This window comes from Poecilia latipinna, unplaced genomic scaffold (genome assembly GCF_001443285.1).
Source record: "Poecilia latipinna isolate Pla-1442-1.1 unplaced genomic scaffold, P_latipinna-1.0 Scaffold2271, whole genome shotgun sequence".
In the NCBI taxonomy this organism is placed as follows: domain Eukaryota; kingdom Metazoa; phylum Chordata; class Actinopteri; order Cyprinodontiformes; family Poeciliidae; genus Poecilia; species Poecilia latipinna.
The window spans coordinates 40,162-57,108 of NW_015114887.1; the positions used below are offsets into that span (position 1 = coordinate 40,162).

Below are 16,947 nucleotides of genomic sequence, written 5' to 3' on the forward strand. Positions count from 1 at the left end.
GTATATATATATATATATATACTGCCACCCCTAAAAAATCCCTGCCCCCCCTCTTGCCACCCCATAAATATTTTTCTAGATCCGCCCCTGCCAACAGATTAAAACTATGATCAGAATTTATGTTTCAGAATCAAACATCATTTACTGGTTTATTTATTGTAAGGCTTCATGTTGCCTATTTTACATATATTGTCCACTTGATGGCGCAGTGGAGCAAATGAAGCACACGGTGCATCGGCTCATGAGTCGAACAGTTGGACAGAAAACCTCAGCGCTTCATGAAGCTTCATGTCGCCATCACCAACTTCCAGAGGAGCAGAAGGTGTTTGAGGTGGAACCCTTTGCTTCCTGAACACATCATCTGGTTTCTGAGGACATGCCGTTCATCGGAGCCTGGACCCACTCGTTCTTCAGATCTGAGCAGGCGTTCACACCAACATCTTAATTTCTCACTTACTTTGGCTTCGTCTGCGACTCTGGTAGTTCAGACGCCCACGCCTCGGTGGCAGATGACTCACGCTGGTACTGACTGCCAGGAGCCACCAGTCTCTGGATCTGCAGGACGCTCCTTTAGTCGGCGCTGATGGCAGGGTCTCCTTCTGTAGATTGGCTCGTTTATGTTGGAACCAGAGGAAAACGAAGGTATATTTGTGGCTCGTACCTGGGAAATTGACATTGAAGAGAAAAATCTTACAGTAGTTTTGTATTTGTAATTTTTTTCAGACACTAAACTTTGCCTACATTTCACAGGTTCTTCGGTACGGCTCACAGATTCTGTTCTGCAAGTATCAAAATATAAAAGTCCTGCTCTAATATTTTTGCTCCATTGAGTCCAATACATTTGGAGCAAAACTAATTCAAACACCTGTATTAACATCTGCATACAGAACTTTTTTTTATTAATATAAAATTGATTACCTGAACACGGAAAAGTTAGCAACTGGAACCACGTGAAACTGCTGACGCCTGTCACCAATGTTTTACAAGCGACACCACGCTGAGGTTTTGTGCAAAACGTTTCGTCTTGTGGGCAATGTGTATACCCATACAGCAGGGGGCGCTGCCAAGCTCAGAATAACAAACCAGAGGTGCCGCCAAGCGGCCCAGTGTTGAACTTCTGGTTGACTTCGGACATCCAGCTCATATTAAATCACAATAACATCCCACCAACTCCTAAAGATGCTCAAGTTAAAACCGTCCGTGCTAAATATGGTTTTATGGTTTAACAGAAGTTAGAGCCATTGGAGAAATATGAAACCAACAAGATGAAGTTGACTTACAAAAAGAAAAAGAAAAGCTTTCTGCCTTTGAATGATTTTTATTCAGCTGAATTTGACATTCTGTATCAACATTGGGGTAATTCATAAATATCTAGGGCTACAGTGCTGAAGACAGAGCAAGCAAACTAGATTCGAGAGACCATGTGGTATTTAATGTAAAGGTCATTTTTATAAGTCACTAGTGATGGGTCTGGCAACACCGATGCGTCGGCGCATGCGTCCAGCCCACAGACCAAAACGTGTCGGTTTCAGCAAGTCACATGACCGAAATGACATTAAAGCACCAAACTGTGTTTCTAAGGAAGCCAATCTGTCAGAAGCATTTGCCAAACGGATTCTTGATCTTTTACAGCATCACCTATGGAGCAGCTTCAGAGGAAAGGTTTCCTCAGTGTGGGAACATTTTGATCTCATATCGGAAAATAAATGTTTTCATTTCGTTGTTTCATCCGGTTCTTGTCAGTTTCTACTTGATCTGAATCCAAATTCAGCTGAAACTCTTATTTTACTTTCATATCATGTTCTGTAGGTTAAGTGTCGCATATGTTTGACTAAACTGTCTTATTTAAATAAATCCACCTCCTCAATGCTGAGCCATTATGAGGCCAGGCATGAGAATGAAGTCCCAGATGAACTCAGAAATGCAGCCATTCCACAAATTACTGTTGCTTTTTATAAATTATTTTATATACAGTGATCATATACAGTGAGTGCCAATAACGTTATGGTATTTAATACAGATTGGCCATTCAGGAGATGAAAACTGAAACTTTGAATGCCAGCTGGAAAAAAACTGGCCAGAGGCAGCAGAACCCGACCGGAGGCTCAGATCCGTCGCTCTGCCGTAGATCCAGCTGTGAGTCTCTGGGGCAGCTTGGAGGAGACGGATCACATTAAGGTCCGATGGATGAACGTCCGCTGACCTGAAAACAGGTTTTATTTGGTTTCAATGTAGAGTATTTAACTATGCTCTGTAATAACTGTAAAAACTAAAGGTAACTACTTCACGGATTTTGCTTATCGCGGGTTATTTCGGAACGCAACCCCTAAGAAAAACAAGGGTTTGCTGTGAATGTAATGTTTACTTAATTTTTTTTCTACAGCAGAAGTTTTGTCAAAAAAAATGTAACAGGCCAAATTTCAAAATGTAAAACTTTTTTTTTTTTTTTTTAATAAAAATCTGTGAGAAAAAAAAAATCAGTCCACAAGCATCCTCATTCAAACACATTCACTTAAATTTTCACTTTATGGTTCATGTTCAGATTTTTTATTGACTGTATATCAAATCTATTTTAATATTTTAAATTTAACTGAAGATATGACATAATACAATACATAATATTAAATAAAATATAAAGACTTAAATCTTATTGTATGGACTAGGTCATCAAATCACTACGTTGCCTGTAGGAATTTTTAATGTCCAGCAGGTGTCAGTATTGAGTGAGAGTATCGAGACAGAATCGAAACAATACATGACGCCTCATCTACCCATCACTATAAGTCAGGCAGTATTTGTTTAGTACAGGGGTGTCAAACTCCAGTCCTCCACTGTCCTGCAGTTTTTAGATGTGCTACAGCTACAAAACACTGGAATGAAATGGTTTAATTACCTCCTTCTTGTGTAGATCAGGTCTCCAGAGCCTTCATTACCTAATTATTCTATTCAGGTGGTTCAGCAGAGGCTCATCTAAAAGTTGCAGGACAGCGGCCCTTGAGGACTGGAGTTTGACACTTGTGATTTAGTACCACAAGGCGTTTTCCACTGCATGGATCATACTTCTCAGTGCCTCTGGGAAATATTAGTCTAATTTACAAAAGTTTTCTATGCTAGAGAGCAGCAAACCAATTGTAGTGCTGAAAAATGTACTTTCATACATACAACATACTTTCAGCCAGGTAACCATTCATAACCACAATATATAAAGGTCATGGACCTCTGCATAAATCACTGGAGTCCAGCTCCAGTCCCCAAAGCCCGGTGTCCTGCCAGTTTTAGACAAGTGTCATTTCATCACAGCTGATTCAAACGGTCCAACTAGCAGGTCAAAGTTCAGGAGAGGTTCTGCTAATGAGCCATTGTTCTGTTTGAACCTGGGACAGAACCAAAACATGGAGGATAATGGTAGACCTTCTGACTTTCGACAACTGATTAAATGCACACACCGACACAAACAATACCTTTAAACATGTTCTATTCTGCCGTAGTAAAAAAAGCATTAAGAGGATCTAAGTAAATGTTTTAAGATTTCTTTTTAACACAGCACTTTCTGCTGTAAGTGTAGAATAATCAAGGCCAGGTTTGAAGGGTCTAAATATTTTAGTTCCTGACCTGAAGCGTGTGATCCCAGCAAAAGGCTGCGCCTTTTCCCTGTCCAACATGGCGGCCGCAGTCGACGGTCTCTGTGCGCTCAGACTGGCAGTGCTGCTCCCTGCAGGTCAATGCTCCACCGCCAGTTGGCGCTGCAAGCTTCAACGGAGCCGTGTGTTTCCGGTTCCGGTCCACATTCTGTTCGGTTTTAGCCAGGTTCCTGCTGGTTCTGCTCTACGCTGAGATGCGCCGAGCTCCGGTTGGATCTCAGCGGAGCCCCGGTGCTCCTCGGACGGCTTCAGACTGGACTTTCCCCGGAGTTCGGTCTCCGTTCGGAGGTTCTCCTCAGCGCCGAGGGGCAGCCTTCTCTCCCCGGTTCTCCCCCGGGTTCAGCAGAGGAACTACGGACGGGTCACCGGCGCATTTCAGCGGCGAGAGCCGGGGGTTCGGGTTCCGGCGGCCCCAATCCTTCAGTCCTTCAGGAGCTCCGAACCTGCAGGTGGTTCTGATGTTTCTAAACAAGAAATTTGTTTCAGACAAAAGGGAGTGGGCGGGGCTTGTTTGGTTCAGGTGTTCTATCAGTGCTACCTCGTCAGACCGTAGCACGGATAGACAGTTAAGTCTATCTGTCCGTGCTACCCGCCTAAAACTGCCACCGTCATGTTTACAAACAGAAAACTACAGCAGGTTGTGTTAATGTTAAATATATTAATGTTAAATATATTGGATAGCATTATTTGAGTGACGGGACTGAAGTGGAAGCTTAGGAGTTATGCTTAGCTTAGCATTGGAACAATTTATATACAGGACGAAACCACAAGAAGATCACTTCTTTCATCTGAATGTCCTACCCGTTTACAATGAAAAGTTATAGGTGTATGCACTAATCCTTTATTAGAATATCCTACCCTGTTAAAAGTATTTTAAATACAGAGGCGTTTGTAAGAATAAAACAGTATCAGACAGGGGAAACTGGTTTTTATTGGAATTAAGTTAAAGACAAATACAAATCACTGCAACTCTTTCTTTAGGCATTAATCGGTTGTATGACAGACTTTATCAGATGCCGCCACAATGTGTCCACTGAACTGCGCAGGTTACTGTGTTCCTGAAATGATGGGATATTAATATTACACAGTTTCAGTCCCACATAGTATCGCCACCAACATCTATTTAGTAAAGTTTAATAATAAAAAAGAGTGTAATTAAACTAAAATGTAGGGACAGAAAGGCCCACAAAACAACGTATTTTGTCCTGATTAACTGCCAAACAATAACGTGTTTAACGACATTGCAGGCGGCAAACTGAAGCCATTTATAAATATATTTACAAGCTGCTGTCACGTAAACTAAAAGCATGACGTAATACAGCAGCTTAATGAAAGGCAGGAATAAATTAAGTAAAGCTTACCGTAATCTGCATTGAAATAAAACTTTCACAGGTAGGACGTATTTATAAGAAATCTGCTGAGTCAGCAGTATGTGACGTACATCGATGTGCTCATGCGCATTACCACAAGGTAGGACGGATTTACGGGTAGCACAGATAAACAGAACACCTGTTCAGTTTGCCAGCTGTGTCGGAACCACCAGCGAAACCTTGGCTCGGGTCTGTTTGATGATCAGTATTTTCAAGAGTTGTGTAAATAATTGTAAAATTCTCCAGTTTCCGTAGTTCTATTGCGGTTCTGATTGTTTGGAGCAGCTGACTCTGAACAGAACCAAGGTTCCACTTCAGCTGGTTCAGAACGTTCTTTTTAGACTGACCGTCGTTCATTTCAGGTTTAAACCTGCTGCTGAGTGTCGGACCAATGCTATAAGTGGAACCAGGTGAGCAGAAGGTTACCTGAGCGGTTCTGATCCGGTTTGCCCCAGTGTGAAGCAGTTCCTTTAATCCACATTGTGACTCGGCTTGTTGTCTTCCAGCCCAGAGACGTTCCGGTGGAGAGGTATTTCAGTCCCTCCATGCTGCAGGATCCCTGGAGGACGCTGCAGCCTGTCACACCTGAAGCTGCGGCCAGGACCACCTGAGCAGCTGAGCCAATCAGAGCACAGAACCAATCAGAACCCAGACGAGCAACCTCTGTGTTGCTCGAAGTTTGACTTCTGTCCAATCATTTTTAACCTTTTGGTTACTTTTGTTTTTACTGATAAACTTTTTCTTTTTATATTTTAATAAAAGCTAAAAACTTAACCTGAATCCTGGCGTTTTATTTTCATGGTGAATCAAGACATTCTTCACATTTAAAGCTGTTCTAGAGCAGTTCTGGTTCTGACCCCGTTTAGTTTCACAAAGTCAGAGAATACCCAGAACGGACCCATAATTTCCGTACCGGGTCGGTCACAATGGCGACATGGAAGGGTGGGTCGTTAGCACATTGAGCAGCAAATACATGAAGTTGATTGACAGCACTAAGCCCCTCCCTCCTGGCTCTGATTGGATGTTTCTTCAGATGGTAGATGGAGATCGAGTTTTTTAACAGATTATGATACCATGGCGACGGTTTAAACTGTTAAGTAAAAGTTACATACTGCAGCTTTAAACCCCGATGAGCGGTTCTGATCCGGTTCTTCCAGCCTGGTCTTATTACACCTTCCGACACAAACAACGGTTCTCCATAACCTTTCTGGGAATTAAATGGAGCAACATTAAGAATCTTCATCACCAATGTCTTCATCGCTTCCCAGAACCTACATGGCTCTACCAGACAGAGTTAACCCCACCAGAACTAGAACCAGGACATTCTGATGAAGAGCAGTCGGGTTCAATATCAGACAGGTTCTATTGGGTTTGGAAACACACCAAGTTGCCATAGAGACAGAAACTACACAGTGAGAAGATGACAAATTTATTAAAGTGCAGAAAACTTGATCAAGTGGAACCCGAACCTTGACCTCGTTAATCACTGATGCTCGTTAAGCTTCACCTTTTTAAAAGAACTGTATGAATTTTGAGCCGTGAGGATCAAAGTTTTTTTTTCCTTTACTTAACCAGGTAAACCCCGCTGAGATCTAGATCTCATTTTCAAGAGATCTGGTTCTCAGTTCTTGTTTCAAACCATTTCAGTTTGTTGTTTATTCAATCCTAGAAAAAGAATAATTTAAATAAACCGAAAGCTGATGAGTGGATGGAAGCTCGTTAACCTTGTTAACACCCATGCTAACATCAATTAGCTCAGGTAGTTGTGACTGGAAGCTTCTCTCATTGGTTCCCGTTGACCTGTTTCAAGTCATCAGCCATCATCTGTTTGGTTGGGACGTTGACTGTGGACAGGTGGAGTGGGCGGAGCTTCTGCTGATGTCACTGATGGAGTGCTTCGTTGCTTCATGAGAGGAAGGCAATTGGTCAGCACCTGTAGAGAGACCGAACCGAGGGTTGTGACTGGCTGAAAGTGCCTCTGTCTAACCCTAACCCTAACCAACCAGATGTGGTTCCTGTGGACGATTCAGCAGCTAAACGTTTACCGGACCGGCAGGCTGCCCCGGTTCCAGGTAAAAGCCAGTCATGATGATGTCACTGACCAGGCGGAGGCGATGGGCGTACAGCGGCTCTGGCTCTTCAGGCATTCTGGTTGGCACAACAACGCTCCATCGCCGCAGCTCTGCGATCACCTCTGCAGAACTGAAGAGGACAGCCGGGTCGGCGCCGCAGCGGTTGATCTGCTCCACCAGACGCTCCTTGTAGTGAGCCCTGCCGGGACAGACAGCAGCTCACCTGAACAGGTACGCAGGCGGAGGACGCACAGCCTCCGACTGGACCTTACTGGCAGTATCCTCCGTACGGCGCCGGCCGTCCACAAGGCTCCTCCTTCGTCATACCGCTGTCATCTCGCAGTTCCAGCACGAAACACGCCACTACCACACAAACACACCTGTCAGACAGACCACGATGCGCCGGGTTCCCCGGAACAGGAAATGACCTCACCTGTCTGACCGCACTGAGCCAAGCTGCCACTGGACGGTTCCAACCAGGAAGGAGTCACTCTATAGTGCTGAGAGGGAGGAGAGCATCACCAGCGAGTTCACCCGGGTCTGGTCGAGGCCCAGACCCGGGTCCAGCTAACCTGCAGCAGCCGGTGCAGCCGGGCCACGCTCCAGTCTCTCAGGTGGTACAGGCAGTCCCTGGGGTGGTGCGCATGTAAACCTCTGGACGCACACTGACCGGAGAAGCTGCAAGCCTGAGGAGGGAGACGTCATGAGGAGACTAGAACTCGGTAGAATCTGGCAGAACATGGACTCACCGGGCCCAGAGCAAAGCGCTGACTGCAGCCGCCACAGAACTGATGGCGACACTGAGAGCAGGTGAAGTGAAGACACCCTCCTCTAGACAGGCTGAAGACGAACTGACAACTAGGACACTCTGAGGACAAACAAGACTTTACTGGAGGAAGAAAGGCGGTTAGCTACCAGCCCCAGAGACACGATCGGTTTAGATATTCATACCAGAGCCCTTAGGTACCAGACTGCAGGTTCCCTGCTGGTTCCTAGAGGTTCTAGCAGTAGAACAGGAGGCAGATGCTTTAGTTAATCGGCTCCTAAACCAGATCCCAGTTTACCGAGGCAGACGCTCGTCTACTGGTTTAGGTTATCCTGTGCCATCTATCGTTATGCTACTTCAGGCTGCATAATGGTCAGTTTGTTTCTCCTCGTATTCTCCATTCAGGGATCATCTGCTGTCATTGTGGTGGGTTGCCAGGTTTTACTTGCCCCCCTGCCAGTCTAGGCGTTGCTTGTTATTATTTTTTATAATTATTTAAAATAATCTCTGTAGTGCATGCGTCTCTGCGGTGCTCAGCCTTTCACCGGCAGAGCAGAATCATTCCTGAAAGGTTCACAGTTGATGGTGAAACCGCACCAACCACAGGCGTCTCTGCGCGTCGGCTGCAGTTTACCTCGGCATGGATCACGTCTCACCTTTCACTCAGACTGGACGATTTGGAAAGTGTCGTTGGAGAAAAGCTTCACCTTATTGGCAATTATATAGATGACATTTGTGGAACTGCAAATGTAATCTATAGATGTGCTTTCAGAGATGTGCGTTGAGCATGCAGAGAGAATTATATCTTTGTGAACAAAGAATTATGAGTGGCGTTTACATCTCAACCTGCTGCCCAGCGCATGGCTCTGTTGTGTTCCTCAGTGGTTCAGCCTGAGCTGTTGCGCTGGCCTCATAGTCACGCTCCACATTGTTTTGCTTTGTTTCTCTTTCTTTTTGTTTTTTGTTTTTCAGCACCACAATGCTTCAAACTGCACCACATCAAATGTCATCCCTACCTCTGGTCAGGTAGAGTTGCTCTATGGAGATCAGAAAAAACTTGTTCCTGGGCAACCAAAACAAATATTCTCTGTGCTTATTAAAAACTCAGGAAACATAAAGTTTGGTCCCTACTAGTGCTTCATAAATTAAATCTCCTTGTTTATTTATTTTAATTGTATTTTTATGGTTTGTGTTTTAAGACTGTAGCTGTGGATTTAAGCGTTGTGAACGATGTATTCCAGAAACATTCCTGTTAACGTAGCATCTTTTAATTCAAAAACATGGTGGACTGCCTCGGCCACCGGGCTCAGCTAGTTTTCTGGGGGAAACTCTGCACTGTAACAATTAACTTTATGTTTCCTTTCAGTCCAAATGCAGATTGAACCAACTGGATCAAGCCCAAGTCAGACGCTAGAACCAGGTCCAGATCAAACCTTGGTATGAACTCGGACCTCGATTACTTAAAGGCGTGTTTTTACCGATGGTTTTGTAGACCCACATGGAGCTGTCCCAGTCCTGCTGGGTCTGCTGTTTCCACGCCTTGAACTCTGCACAGGAAAGTCCCTGATGGTGAGGAGACCACTGCAGAGCAGACAGACCGGGTCAGATTCTGGTTGGAGTTCCGCTCAGACTGCAGGTGTGTGTGTCTTACAGGTGACCTGCACTGGGAACAGGTGCTCTTCCTACAGCTTGGACAGTCCATCCTCAACCGGTCCGATTCATGGAGCATCCCAAAGGAACACTGAAATGAAAGTTATAACTCTGTAGTTCTATGAATCCCGGATAATCGCCAGAGGTGGAGCTTCATGCACTGAATGATCATTCTTGTGCATGCTCAAGTCACCTGTGACTTGGCAATAACCCATGTGATTCTAGTCACATGATACCTGGCGCTCAATCCCTCAAAACTCTCACATGCCGCAAGAAGTCCAATAGACAGAGTACTCTGGTGGTCATCCTGGATTGATAGAACCATAGTTACAGTCATAAATTTTGTTGTACTGACCACCAGAGGGTGGATTTTTAAGCACTGGATGACTTATGTCAACAAAATCTAAAAGAACAACCACTACACTGCCTACCTCTGTGGGATGTAGAAGGGTGCTGCTCCAAGATGCCTTGAAGGGGATGAGGCAAAGCCACATTCACCCGGTAAAATCAAGCAAAGGTGCTTGGTGACTTCCAGGAGACTGCTCTGTGCATGGTGTCCAGAAGCGGTCATGGCAGGCCCCTTGTAGAGTGACATCTTACTCCTGCAGGCAGAGGTCGGCTTTGCAAGGTGCAAGTATAAGTGAGCGCACATATGGCACCCATGCATTAGCCATCATACATACAACTTTCTCAACATACTTTGGGAAAGTGGATCTGGGCCTGCAATGGACTGGTGACCTGCCCAGGGTGACCCCACCTGTTGACCACTGGAGATGGGCACCAGCACCTCTGGTAACTCCAATAGGGATAAGCGTATAAGATGCAGATGACAGTCATCCTCCTCACCCAGCTAGGGACAAGGGGCTAGCTTCTGAATTGAAGAAGGTACCCGTAGGACAGAATGTACAGCGCCCACAAATCCGGGTGTGGATAGTCCAGCTACCAACTTGTCTTGGTGTAAAATAACTGACTGCTGACATTAAATATTACCTGCCAGCCAATTTGCCTCTTGAATGCCTGGGAGGGCACAGCCAGACGGTGCCACACGAAAGCAGTACGATGTCTGGACCCCTGATTGGGGACAGGATTTTGGCAGTCTCTGGTCCCAAAACTGGCATTTGCCCCAAGCCAAACCTGGATGCCTCCTGCATGGCAACCAGGCATGCAGTTCCCATATATTCTCCTCTGAGGGAGAAACCAGAGACCCTGGAGCTCAGCTCCAGAAGGTAATCGAGGAACTGGGTACTCAAGGTTGCCACTGAAATGGCATTGTTACCATGGACTGATGCTCCATCCTACTCAGAAGGAAGTGCTACGCAGCTACCAGCATTGGCCTGAAAACACCAGAAGACGGCCTTCATTTGGGCCAGTTCAGTAGTCAGGTGATCCACCTTTGTGGACAACCTACCCGTATCAGTGCACCTGGCTCTCTTCGCCGAAACCAAAGGTGCCTCCAGGCTGCATTGGGCACGCCATCTGTCCCGATGGCAACAGGTCTTGCTGTGCAGATCCCGCCCAGTCAGTAGGCTGCTCCAGCGCAGTCAGCTGATTTAGCCTGACCTAGCACGACGCTATAGATGGGGCACGCGTTGTCCGACAGTGAGATGCACATGAGGGCTATGAGTCACGCTTGTCATCAGGCTGGAGTGAAGCCAGTTAGGTGGAGCAACATAAATTATACAGCATCATATCACCACCATAAGTACAATCTCCATATAGGCAAATTAAAGGACTTGAGCGAGAGCAGAAAATGCCATAGGCGAGTCAAAAAAGCCACAAATAAGCAAGTGACAAATCAAAGTGAACAATAAACTACTGCTGTAGAAAAAAGAAAAACAAAACTTAGCAGTTATCAGAGAAACAAGCACTTATCTGGTGGAAACAGAAAGTAGCTTTTGCTGCCCCTGGAAGCAAGACTCACCAAAAACAAGGCTGCAAGCACAAGAAGAAAACTGCGTTAAACAGAAAAGCTACTAGCTTTGCATAACCACACCTGTACTCAAGCACACCTGCGCGTGAGAACAAAAGGGATTGAATGCCGGGTGTCATGTGACTATAAAGTCACATAGGTCACTGGCAGGTCAAAGGTGACTTTGTTGTGAATAACACGATACATGATCCACTTTTCTCAATTTCAATTTAGCATTGGCCGATATCGATCCGATGTAATTTTAATGACTTAATAATACAAGAACATCCTACCAAAGATAAATACACTTTATTTTCAAAAGAACATGGAACTGGTAAACAAAAGCAAAAATAAAATGGACTCTCAGTCTCTGTTAACTAAAACTGAACACAACATAAAACCAAAGTGGAAATAAAAACTACATTCAACCAAAAGAGTACAGATTGTGAAGTCTGCATATCATTATATTTATATTGAGAAGATGGGCAAAACCCCCATTTTTATAAACAAAAAGTGCAAAGTAACAAAAGCACACTAAATAAGACCAGATGTCTCAACAGTCTATAAGCAGATCTGAAGCCACTTTAGTCAAGACAGATTCTGAGCAACAAATACCAGCATGTTGAGTTTGTGTGGCAGAAGGCCGGATCTCTCAGGAGGAGCAACGTTTCCAGCTAAACATTCTCTCTGAACTGGTGCTTGTTGCACAAATTGGCTTTTATTGTGGTCATGCGTACATTTGCTCAGAGCACGAAGCATAGAATTAGTCTGAATAGATCATCCCGTAGGGACAGGGCACATTTTCACCAACATCAGATCTAAACATTTGTCAGTATCAGATATTAGTATTGGGTCGGTGCATCTCTAACTCTGACTCAACCTGCAATGATCATTTAGCGCTTGAAGCGTCTGGCAGTCAGAAGGGATGAAATGTAAAAACAAACACGCTGATGGATCCTGGATTGGACCAGAACTGGACCCAGAACCGGTCCGATTCATGGAGCGCCCCAAAGCAACGCTGAAACAATAAACAACCTGCCAAGGTTCTGACCCTAATGGTCTCACCAGAACCGGGCCCAGTGAGGTTCTTACGTGAGCGCACCAGCAGAACCGGGGCATTTCCTGCAGGGCTCGGTCCCGGAGTTTCCTCTGGAAGAGTTCATGGATGTCAGGAGGCAGGAAGTGACGGATCTGGAAGCACAACACGTCAGGACTCCCAGCAGCTCTCACTCACCTGACTGACTCACCTGACAGACTCACCTGTGTGTCCAGCAGGTTAAAGTAGTCCATGGACTCCTCTAGCGCCCCCTGGCCCCTGATCTCTGGTTGGCCGCACTGCGGACAGGTGAGCTGGTGGATGGCGCGTTCCTTGATGGCGACGGAGAAACAGGAAGCGAAGCAACTCTGACACAAGAAGCAGGAGCAGTGGGTCATGGTGATGATCTGCATGAAAACAAGCAGAGATGAAGACCCAACAGGAAGTAGAGCGCTGTCTGTCCTGTGATTGGCTGGATGAGACAGTCACCTTGCTGAAGGACACCTGATCACGACAGATCGGACAGATGTGCGTCAGGAACTTCAGCGCTGAAGGGAGATCTGGATTATGCTGAACCGCCTCTATGACATCATCAATGCTGAAGCTCCGCCCAGTCATGGTGATCAGAGCCATGAAGATGGCGGCCCGATCTGGAGACAGGTGAGCCGATACCTGGGAGACACATCAGCTGAGATGAGCTGAACGTCCAACGTTCTAAGATTGTCGTAAGGGAAACATCGTGTAACTATTTCATCAGGTAGTCGGATATGCCCGACTTCTCCATCAACATCTAATGATTATTGAAGGGCGCCACCATTCCCTCGGCCCCCCATTTTCGCTCTTCGGTACGCTCTGCCCACCTGCTCTACCTGTAGCAACGGACAACTAAATGTTTCCGGTATTCTCAAATCCAAAACTTGTCAGCTCCTACAGCCATAGCCATCCACTCCTGTGAGTTGTGAAGTTCTGCTGAAGAAATACATCCAGTTTTGACACGTTCTGCCAACGTGTCTCTCTGTGGCTCTCGGTTTGTGAGAAAAAGTCCTGTAAACCCAGTCATGCATGAGGACGCCTGGTGGATTCATGTCAAAACAAACCCCAAAATGCCTTATATCCTTAAGACAGGACTGCTGTTGGTTACACATCGGTGGCTTTAGATTTAGTTTCCCAGTTGACCAGTGAGAAATGTTCTAGAAAGAATACAGGCATGTCAAAATGAGCTCAAGTCGCTCTCTGGATATTATTGGCTCGGAAAAAGTCTTTTCATAACGTTATTGGTCGAATGAGGCGTCAATCAAAAGGTGGGGCTCTAGGCTGCCCAATAGAATCGTCATAATGGACACTGGCAGATCTCTGAAATTAATTATAGTGATTCAAAGAGCCCTGAGACACAAAACCATCTCTGAATTTAATAGCACAACAAAAAATGAAATCTTTATGACACTTGAATCCAATTTGCATAATAACTTGGAACACGGTGTAGACTCTGTTTGTACTAATGGTCATTACTCAGTTGCTCTACAGACTGATTGCTGTCATTAAAGTAGCGGTGCACTGATTTCAGTTTTCTGGCCGATCACCGATATTTAAAAGCCTGACTGATTTGTTTCTGTACTAAATTTAGTACAAAAGTAGCAAAGTTGTCAGCAGCAGGCTGACAGCCTTGTGGTTTCACACGCAGGTCCTGTTAAACAAAGCAGGGCCGATCAAGCTGCATACCCCAAAATGGCCCTCACCCCAAGCCGAGTCCCCAGGGAAACACCGCTGAGGTAAAACCCATCCTCACCTTCCTCAGGTCGGCTTCGGCTGCTGGACTCTGATCTCCAGAACCACGTTGGTTCTGTTCTGACCGCCTGCCTCCATCCAGCCTCAAAGCTCCCATCATTCTGCTGAGGGGCTCAGTGGGGGGCGCACCTGCGGGGCGGGCCAGGTCCGCAACAGACGGGTCCAAATCAGAACCTGAGGTATGAGTTCAGAACCTGCTCAGCTGCAGCCCATCCTGAACAGAACCAACGCTACTTAAAAGGGATGGCGTTTCTTTGCAGGGCGGGGTTTATAACTCCCATCTCACCTGGAGGCGAGGAGCTCAGGAAAGGGTTGGTGCCGCCAGAGGAGGGCGGAGCCCCGAAGTCGATCCCTTTCAGCTCCTCGGTGTACGATGTCCTGACGCTGTCCTGTTCCCATTGGTTGGCTGCAACAGAAGGGGAGGGGCTTAGTCTAGAAACGCTCAATCAGCTCTCACATGAGATACTGTGGTATTGGCCAATTACGTCACCATGGTAACTCAAAAGATCTCTGAAGGCAATCACACCCATACTGTTCTATGTTTTCACCCTGGGGGTGGCGCCACCTATGGGCCATTGCTAGGCAACACCCTCCTTCTAAGATGGAGTGGCTTACCTTCAGCCAGGTGGGCGGGGCCGTGGGCGGGGCTCTGGGGCTGCTGGGAGGAAGGGGAGGAGCTACAGGAAGAGGAGACAAAGCCAGATCAAAACCGGTACATCACCATGGAGACGCATCACCAGGACTGTCCCCAACCAGGACCCTATATGACCTCTGACCCAGAATCCTTAATAAGCACATTAAGGTGACCAGAACCTAAACCAGAACCATCAGAACCACCAGAACGTCCACCAGAACCACCAGAACCTCCATCAGACCAACCAGAACCTCAAGAACCACATCTAAAAGCCACGGGCTTGTCAGAACCACTATCAGAACCTGGTCCTGGTTCTGATACCTTTACACCACTTAATAAAACCCGGTCAGAACCGGCTAGGTTCTACCTACAACCCAACCTGTAAGGAACTCACCTGACTCCTGCAGGGGGCGGAGCTTGAGCCACACTCCTGGCGTAAAGGGGCGTGTCCTTCTGGAAGGCCAGCCTCATCTCTGACAGCAGCAGCGTCAGGTTGGACACACCCTGGGAGGAAGTGACGTCACTGAGCGCTTAGCCTCGCGGGTCAGGGGTCAGGGGTCAGACAGTAGGCTTACAGGAGTCCAGTTCCGCAGCCCGTCCACACTGACTGTACCGGAGGAATCTACGTGAGGACAGGATGGGTTGATCACCATGGCGACGGAGGGACAGACGACACAGCGCGGGCGTGACAGCGGGTGGGTCTGGTGCAGCCAGACGCACACCGGGATGTTGTAGGCACTTCCTGTGGAGACACCAGAACCGGGGTGAACAATAGGTCCGGACCGGAACCCGCAGAGCCAAGATGGCCGACAGCCTGACCTTGGTAGAAGACAGGGAGCGTTCCCGACAGGTGCAGTAGCCTCCTCGTCTCCTTGTTTGGAAAACCTGCGAAACACAAGAACATCGGTTCTGATTCAAACTGTCGGAACCAGGCCACACCATGCTGATCCACCCAACGGACCACAGCCGGGCCAGAAACTGTGTGGGTCAGAACCACAGAACCAGAGAGCAGCAGTTCTCCTCGTGTCGGGTCAGAACCGAGATAGGGTCTTGGAAACGGGTTGACTTGGAGCCTGGTCGTCATGGAAACTGGCCAGCCTGCTAAAGGTCATGAGATCATGGAGAGACATCAGAACATTGCACAGAGATTGCCATGGTTACATGAGTCCTAACACCTGACGGGCAGAAAAAGCTTTTCTGCTGCACCTTTTAGCTAGAAGAGGTTCCTGGCAGATAAGCCAGAGAAACATCTGATCCTTGGAAAATCTCCCTGAAAGTAATCACAACCTGATGGGGTCCGCTGCACCATCACCTTAATCTGGAGCTCTGAGTGTACCAGGTTCTGGTCCAGACTCCAGCCGGTCCACTCCAGAACCACTCCAAAGAAATGTGAAGGTCAAACTGGAAAGGCATTTTGAAGCTGCGCAGTGTGAATACTTTTTGGTTTAAAGGTTCAGGACAGACAATCCAGTCTTATTCACTGGAAGGTCTGGCCCAACAGGATCAAGAACCTCTCAACCCGCACCGGACCCGGTTTCCTTCAGGCTCAACCGCTCTACAGTAATGAGGTTCTGATCCGGATCCGAACAGAAACGGTTTAGAATCTCGGATATAGTCTGAAAGCTTGTGAATTAAGCTCAGCGAGTCTGCTCTGCTGCGCCCCCTGCTGTACGCTGTGATTACCTGCTGCCCTCATTAAATTAAATTAACTTCTTTTACTCACAGTAAAAGTCCACAAACAGCCGCAGGTCTCGGAACCGAGCCCGGACCGACTGCAGGTCCTTCAGAGTCTCTGTGGGGTAACGGTACCGACACTGGCAGGAGGAGGAGGTTCTGTTAGCAATAAGCCTGAACTTGGAACCGGTTCGGTTTGTTCAATAAAGTTTGCTCTCACCTCCGTCAGAGTCTGTTGCTCCGCTTCCGGTCCAACCAGAGGCATGTTACAGCAGAACCGAGCCCAGAACCATTTTACATTCAGAACTACAGCCTAACAAGCTAACAGTGGCCAAACTGGACACGTCACTTCCGCTTCAAGACCGCCACACTCATAGACATAAGCATAGACATAATATAAGGATAGACCC

At 46.8% G+C, this 16,947-nt stretch overlaps 2 protein-coding genes and 4 long non-coding RNA genes across 7 annotated transcripts; 3 read left to right on the forward strand and 3 right to left on the reverse strand.

Annotated features, from left to right (window-relative positions):
- Positions 1-121: 121 nt before the first annotated feature.
- Positions 122-3,697, reverse strand: LOC106937084 (uncharacterized). The gene is made up of 2 exons (XR_001422305.1): positions 3,613-3,697; positions 122-661 (listed from the first exon to the last, which is right to left on the reverse strand). It is a non-coding gene; the product is annotated as an uncharacterized LOC106937084 (long non-coding RNA).
- On the forward strand, positions 553-2,073 carry LOC106937086 (uncharacterized). Its single transcript, XR_001422307.1, has 2 exons — positions 553-642; positions 751-2,073. It is a non-coding gene; the product is annotated as an uncharacterized LOC106937086 (long non-coding RNA).
- A 10-nt stretch (positions 3,698-3,707) lies between the features above and the next one.
- Positions 3,708-5,781, forward strand: mplkip (M-phase specific PLK1 interacting protein). The gene is given in 3 exon segments (XM_015018416.1): positions 3,708-3,738; positions 3,741-4,090; positions 5,518-5,781. Coding segments are annotated over 3 exon segments (471 nt in total). The 5' UTR covers positions 3,708-3,722; the 3' UTR covers positions 5,623-5,781.
- On the reverse strand, positions 4,555-5,523 carry LOC106937085 (uncharacterized). Its single transcript, XR_001422306.1, has 2 exons — positions 5,438-5,523; positions 4,555-4,699 (listed from the first exon to the last, which is right to left on the reverse strand). It is a non-coding gene; the product is annotated as an uncharacterized LOC106937085 (long non-coding RNA).
- A 643-nt stretch (positions 5,782-6,424) lies between the features above and the next one.
- LOC106937080 (E3 ubiquitin-protein ligase RNF31) lies at positions 6,425-16,890 on the reverse strand. 2 transcript variants are annotated; one of them, XM_015018414.1, is made up of 19 exons: positions 16,758-16,890; positions 16,587-16,677; positions 15,683-15,748; positions 15,439-15,605; positions 15,258-15,367; positions 14,845-14,906; positions 14,516-14,635; positions 14,231-14,358; positions 12,934-13,116; positions 12,669-12,851; positions 12,501-12,599; positions 9,501-9,590; positions 9,328-9,430; positions 7,833-7,951; positions 7,656-7,769; positions 7,517-7,583; positions 7,356-7,446; positions 7,114-7,282; positions 6,425-6,944 (listed from the first exon to the last, which is right to left on the reverse strand). In XM_015018414.1, exons 1-19 carry the CDS (start codon positions 16,800-16,802, stop codon positions 6,825-6,827), a joined length of 2,127 nt encoding a protein of 708 aa, XP_014873900.1. In that variant the 5' UTR covers positions 16,803-16,890; the 3' UTR covers positions 6,425-6,824. The 2 variants fall into 2 exon arrangements, with proteins under 2 accessions (XP_014873900.1, XP_014873899.1); XM_015018413.1 differs by having other exon boundaries at positions 14,231-14,403.
- Positions 7,945-16,823, forward strand: LOC106937083 (uncharacterized). The gene is made up of 4 exons (XR_001422304.1): positions 7,945-8,467; positions 8,678-9,251; positions 16,188-16,193; positions 16,810-16,823. It is a non-coding gene; the product is annotated as an uncharacterized LOC106937083 (long non-coding RNA).
- Positions 16,891-16,947: the final 57 nt, after the last annotated feature.

What these genes read in the sequence shown, in the direction of transcription:
- LOC106937080 (XM_015018413.1), bottom strand. Translation starts at nt 16,802, where the DNA reads ATGCCTCTGGTTGGACCGGAAGCGGAGCAACAGACTCTGACGGAG. An exon ending in GTTCCCAGTGCAGGTCACCT is followed by an intron (nt 9,431 to 9,500) that starts GTAAGACACACA and finishes TCTGCTCTGCAG; the next exon opens with TGGTCTCCTCACCATCAGGG. An exon ending in GTGGGTCTACAAAACCATCG is followed by an intron (nt 7,952 to 9,327) that starts GTAAAAACACGC and finishes GTTTGTCCTCAG; the next exon opens with AGTGTCCTAGTTGTCAGTTC.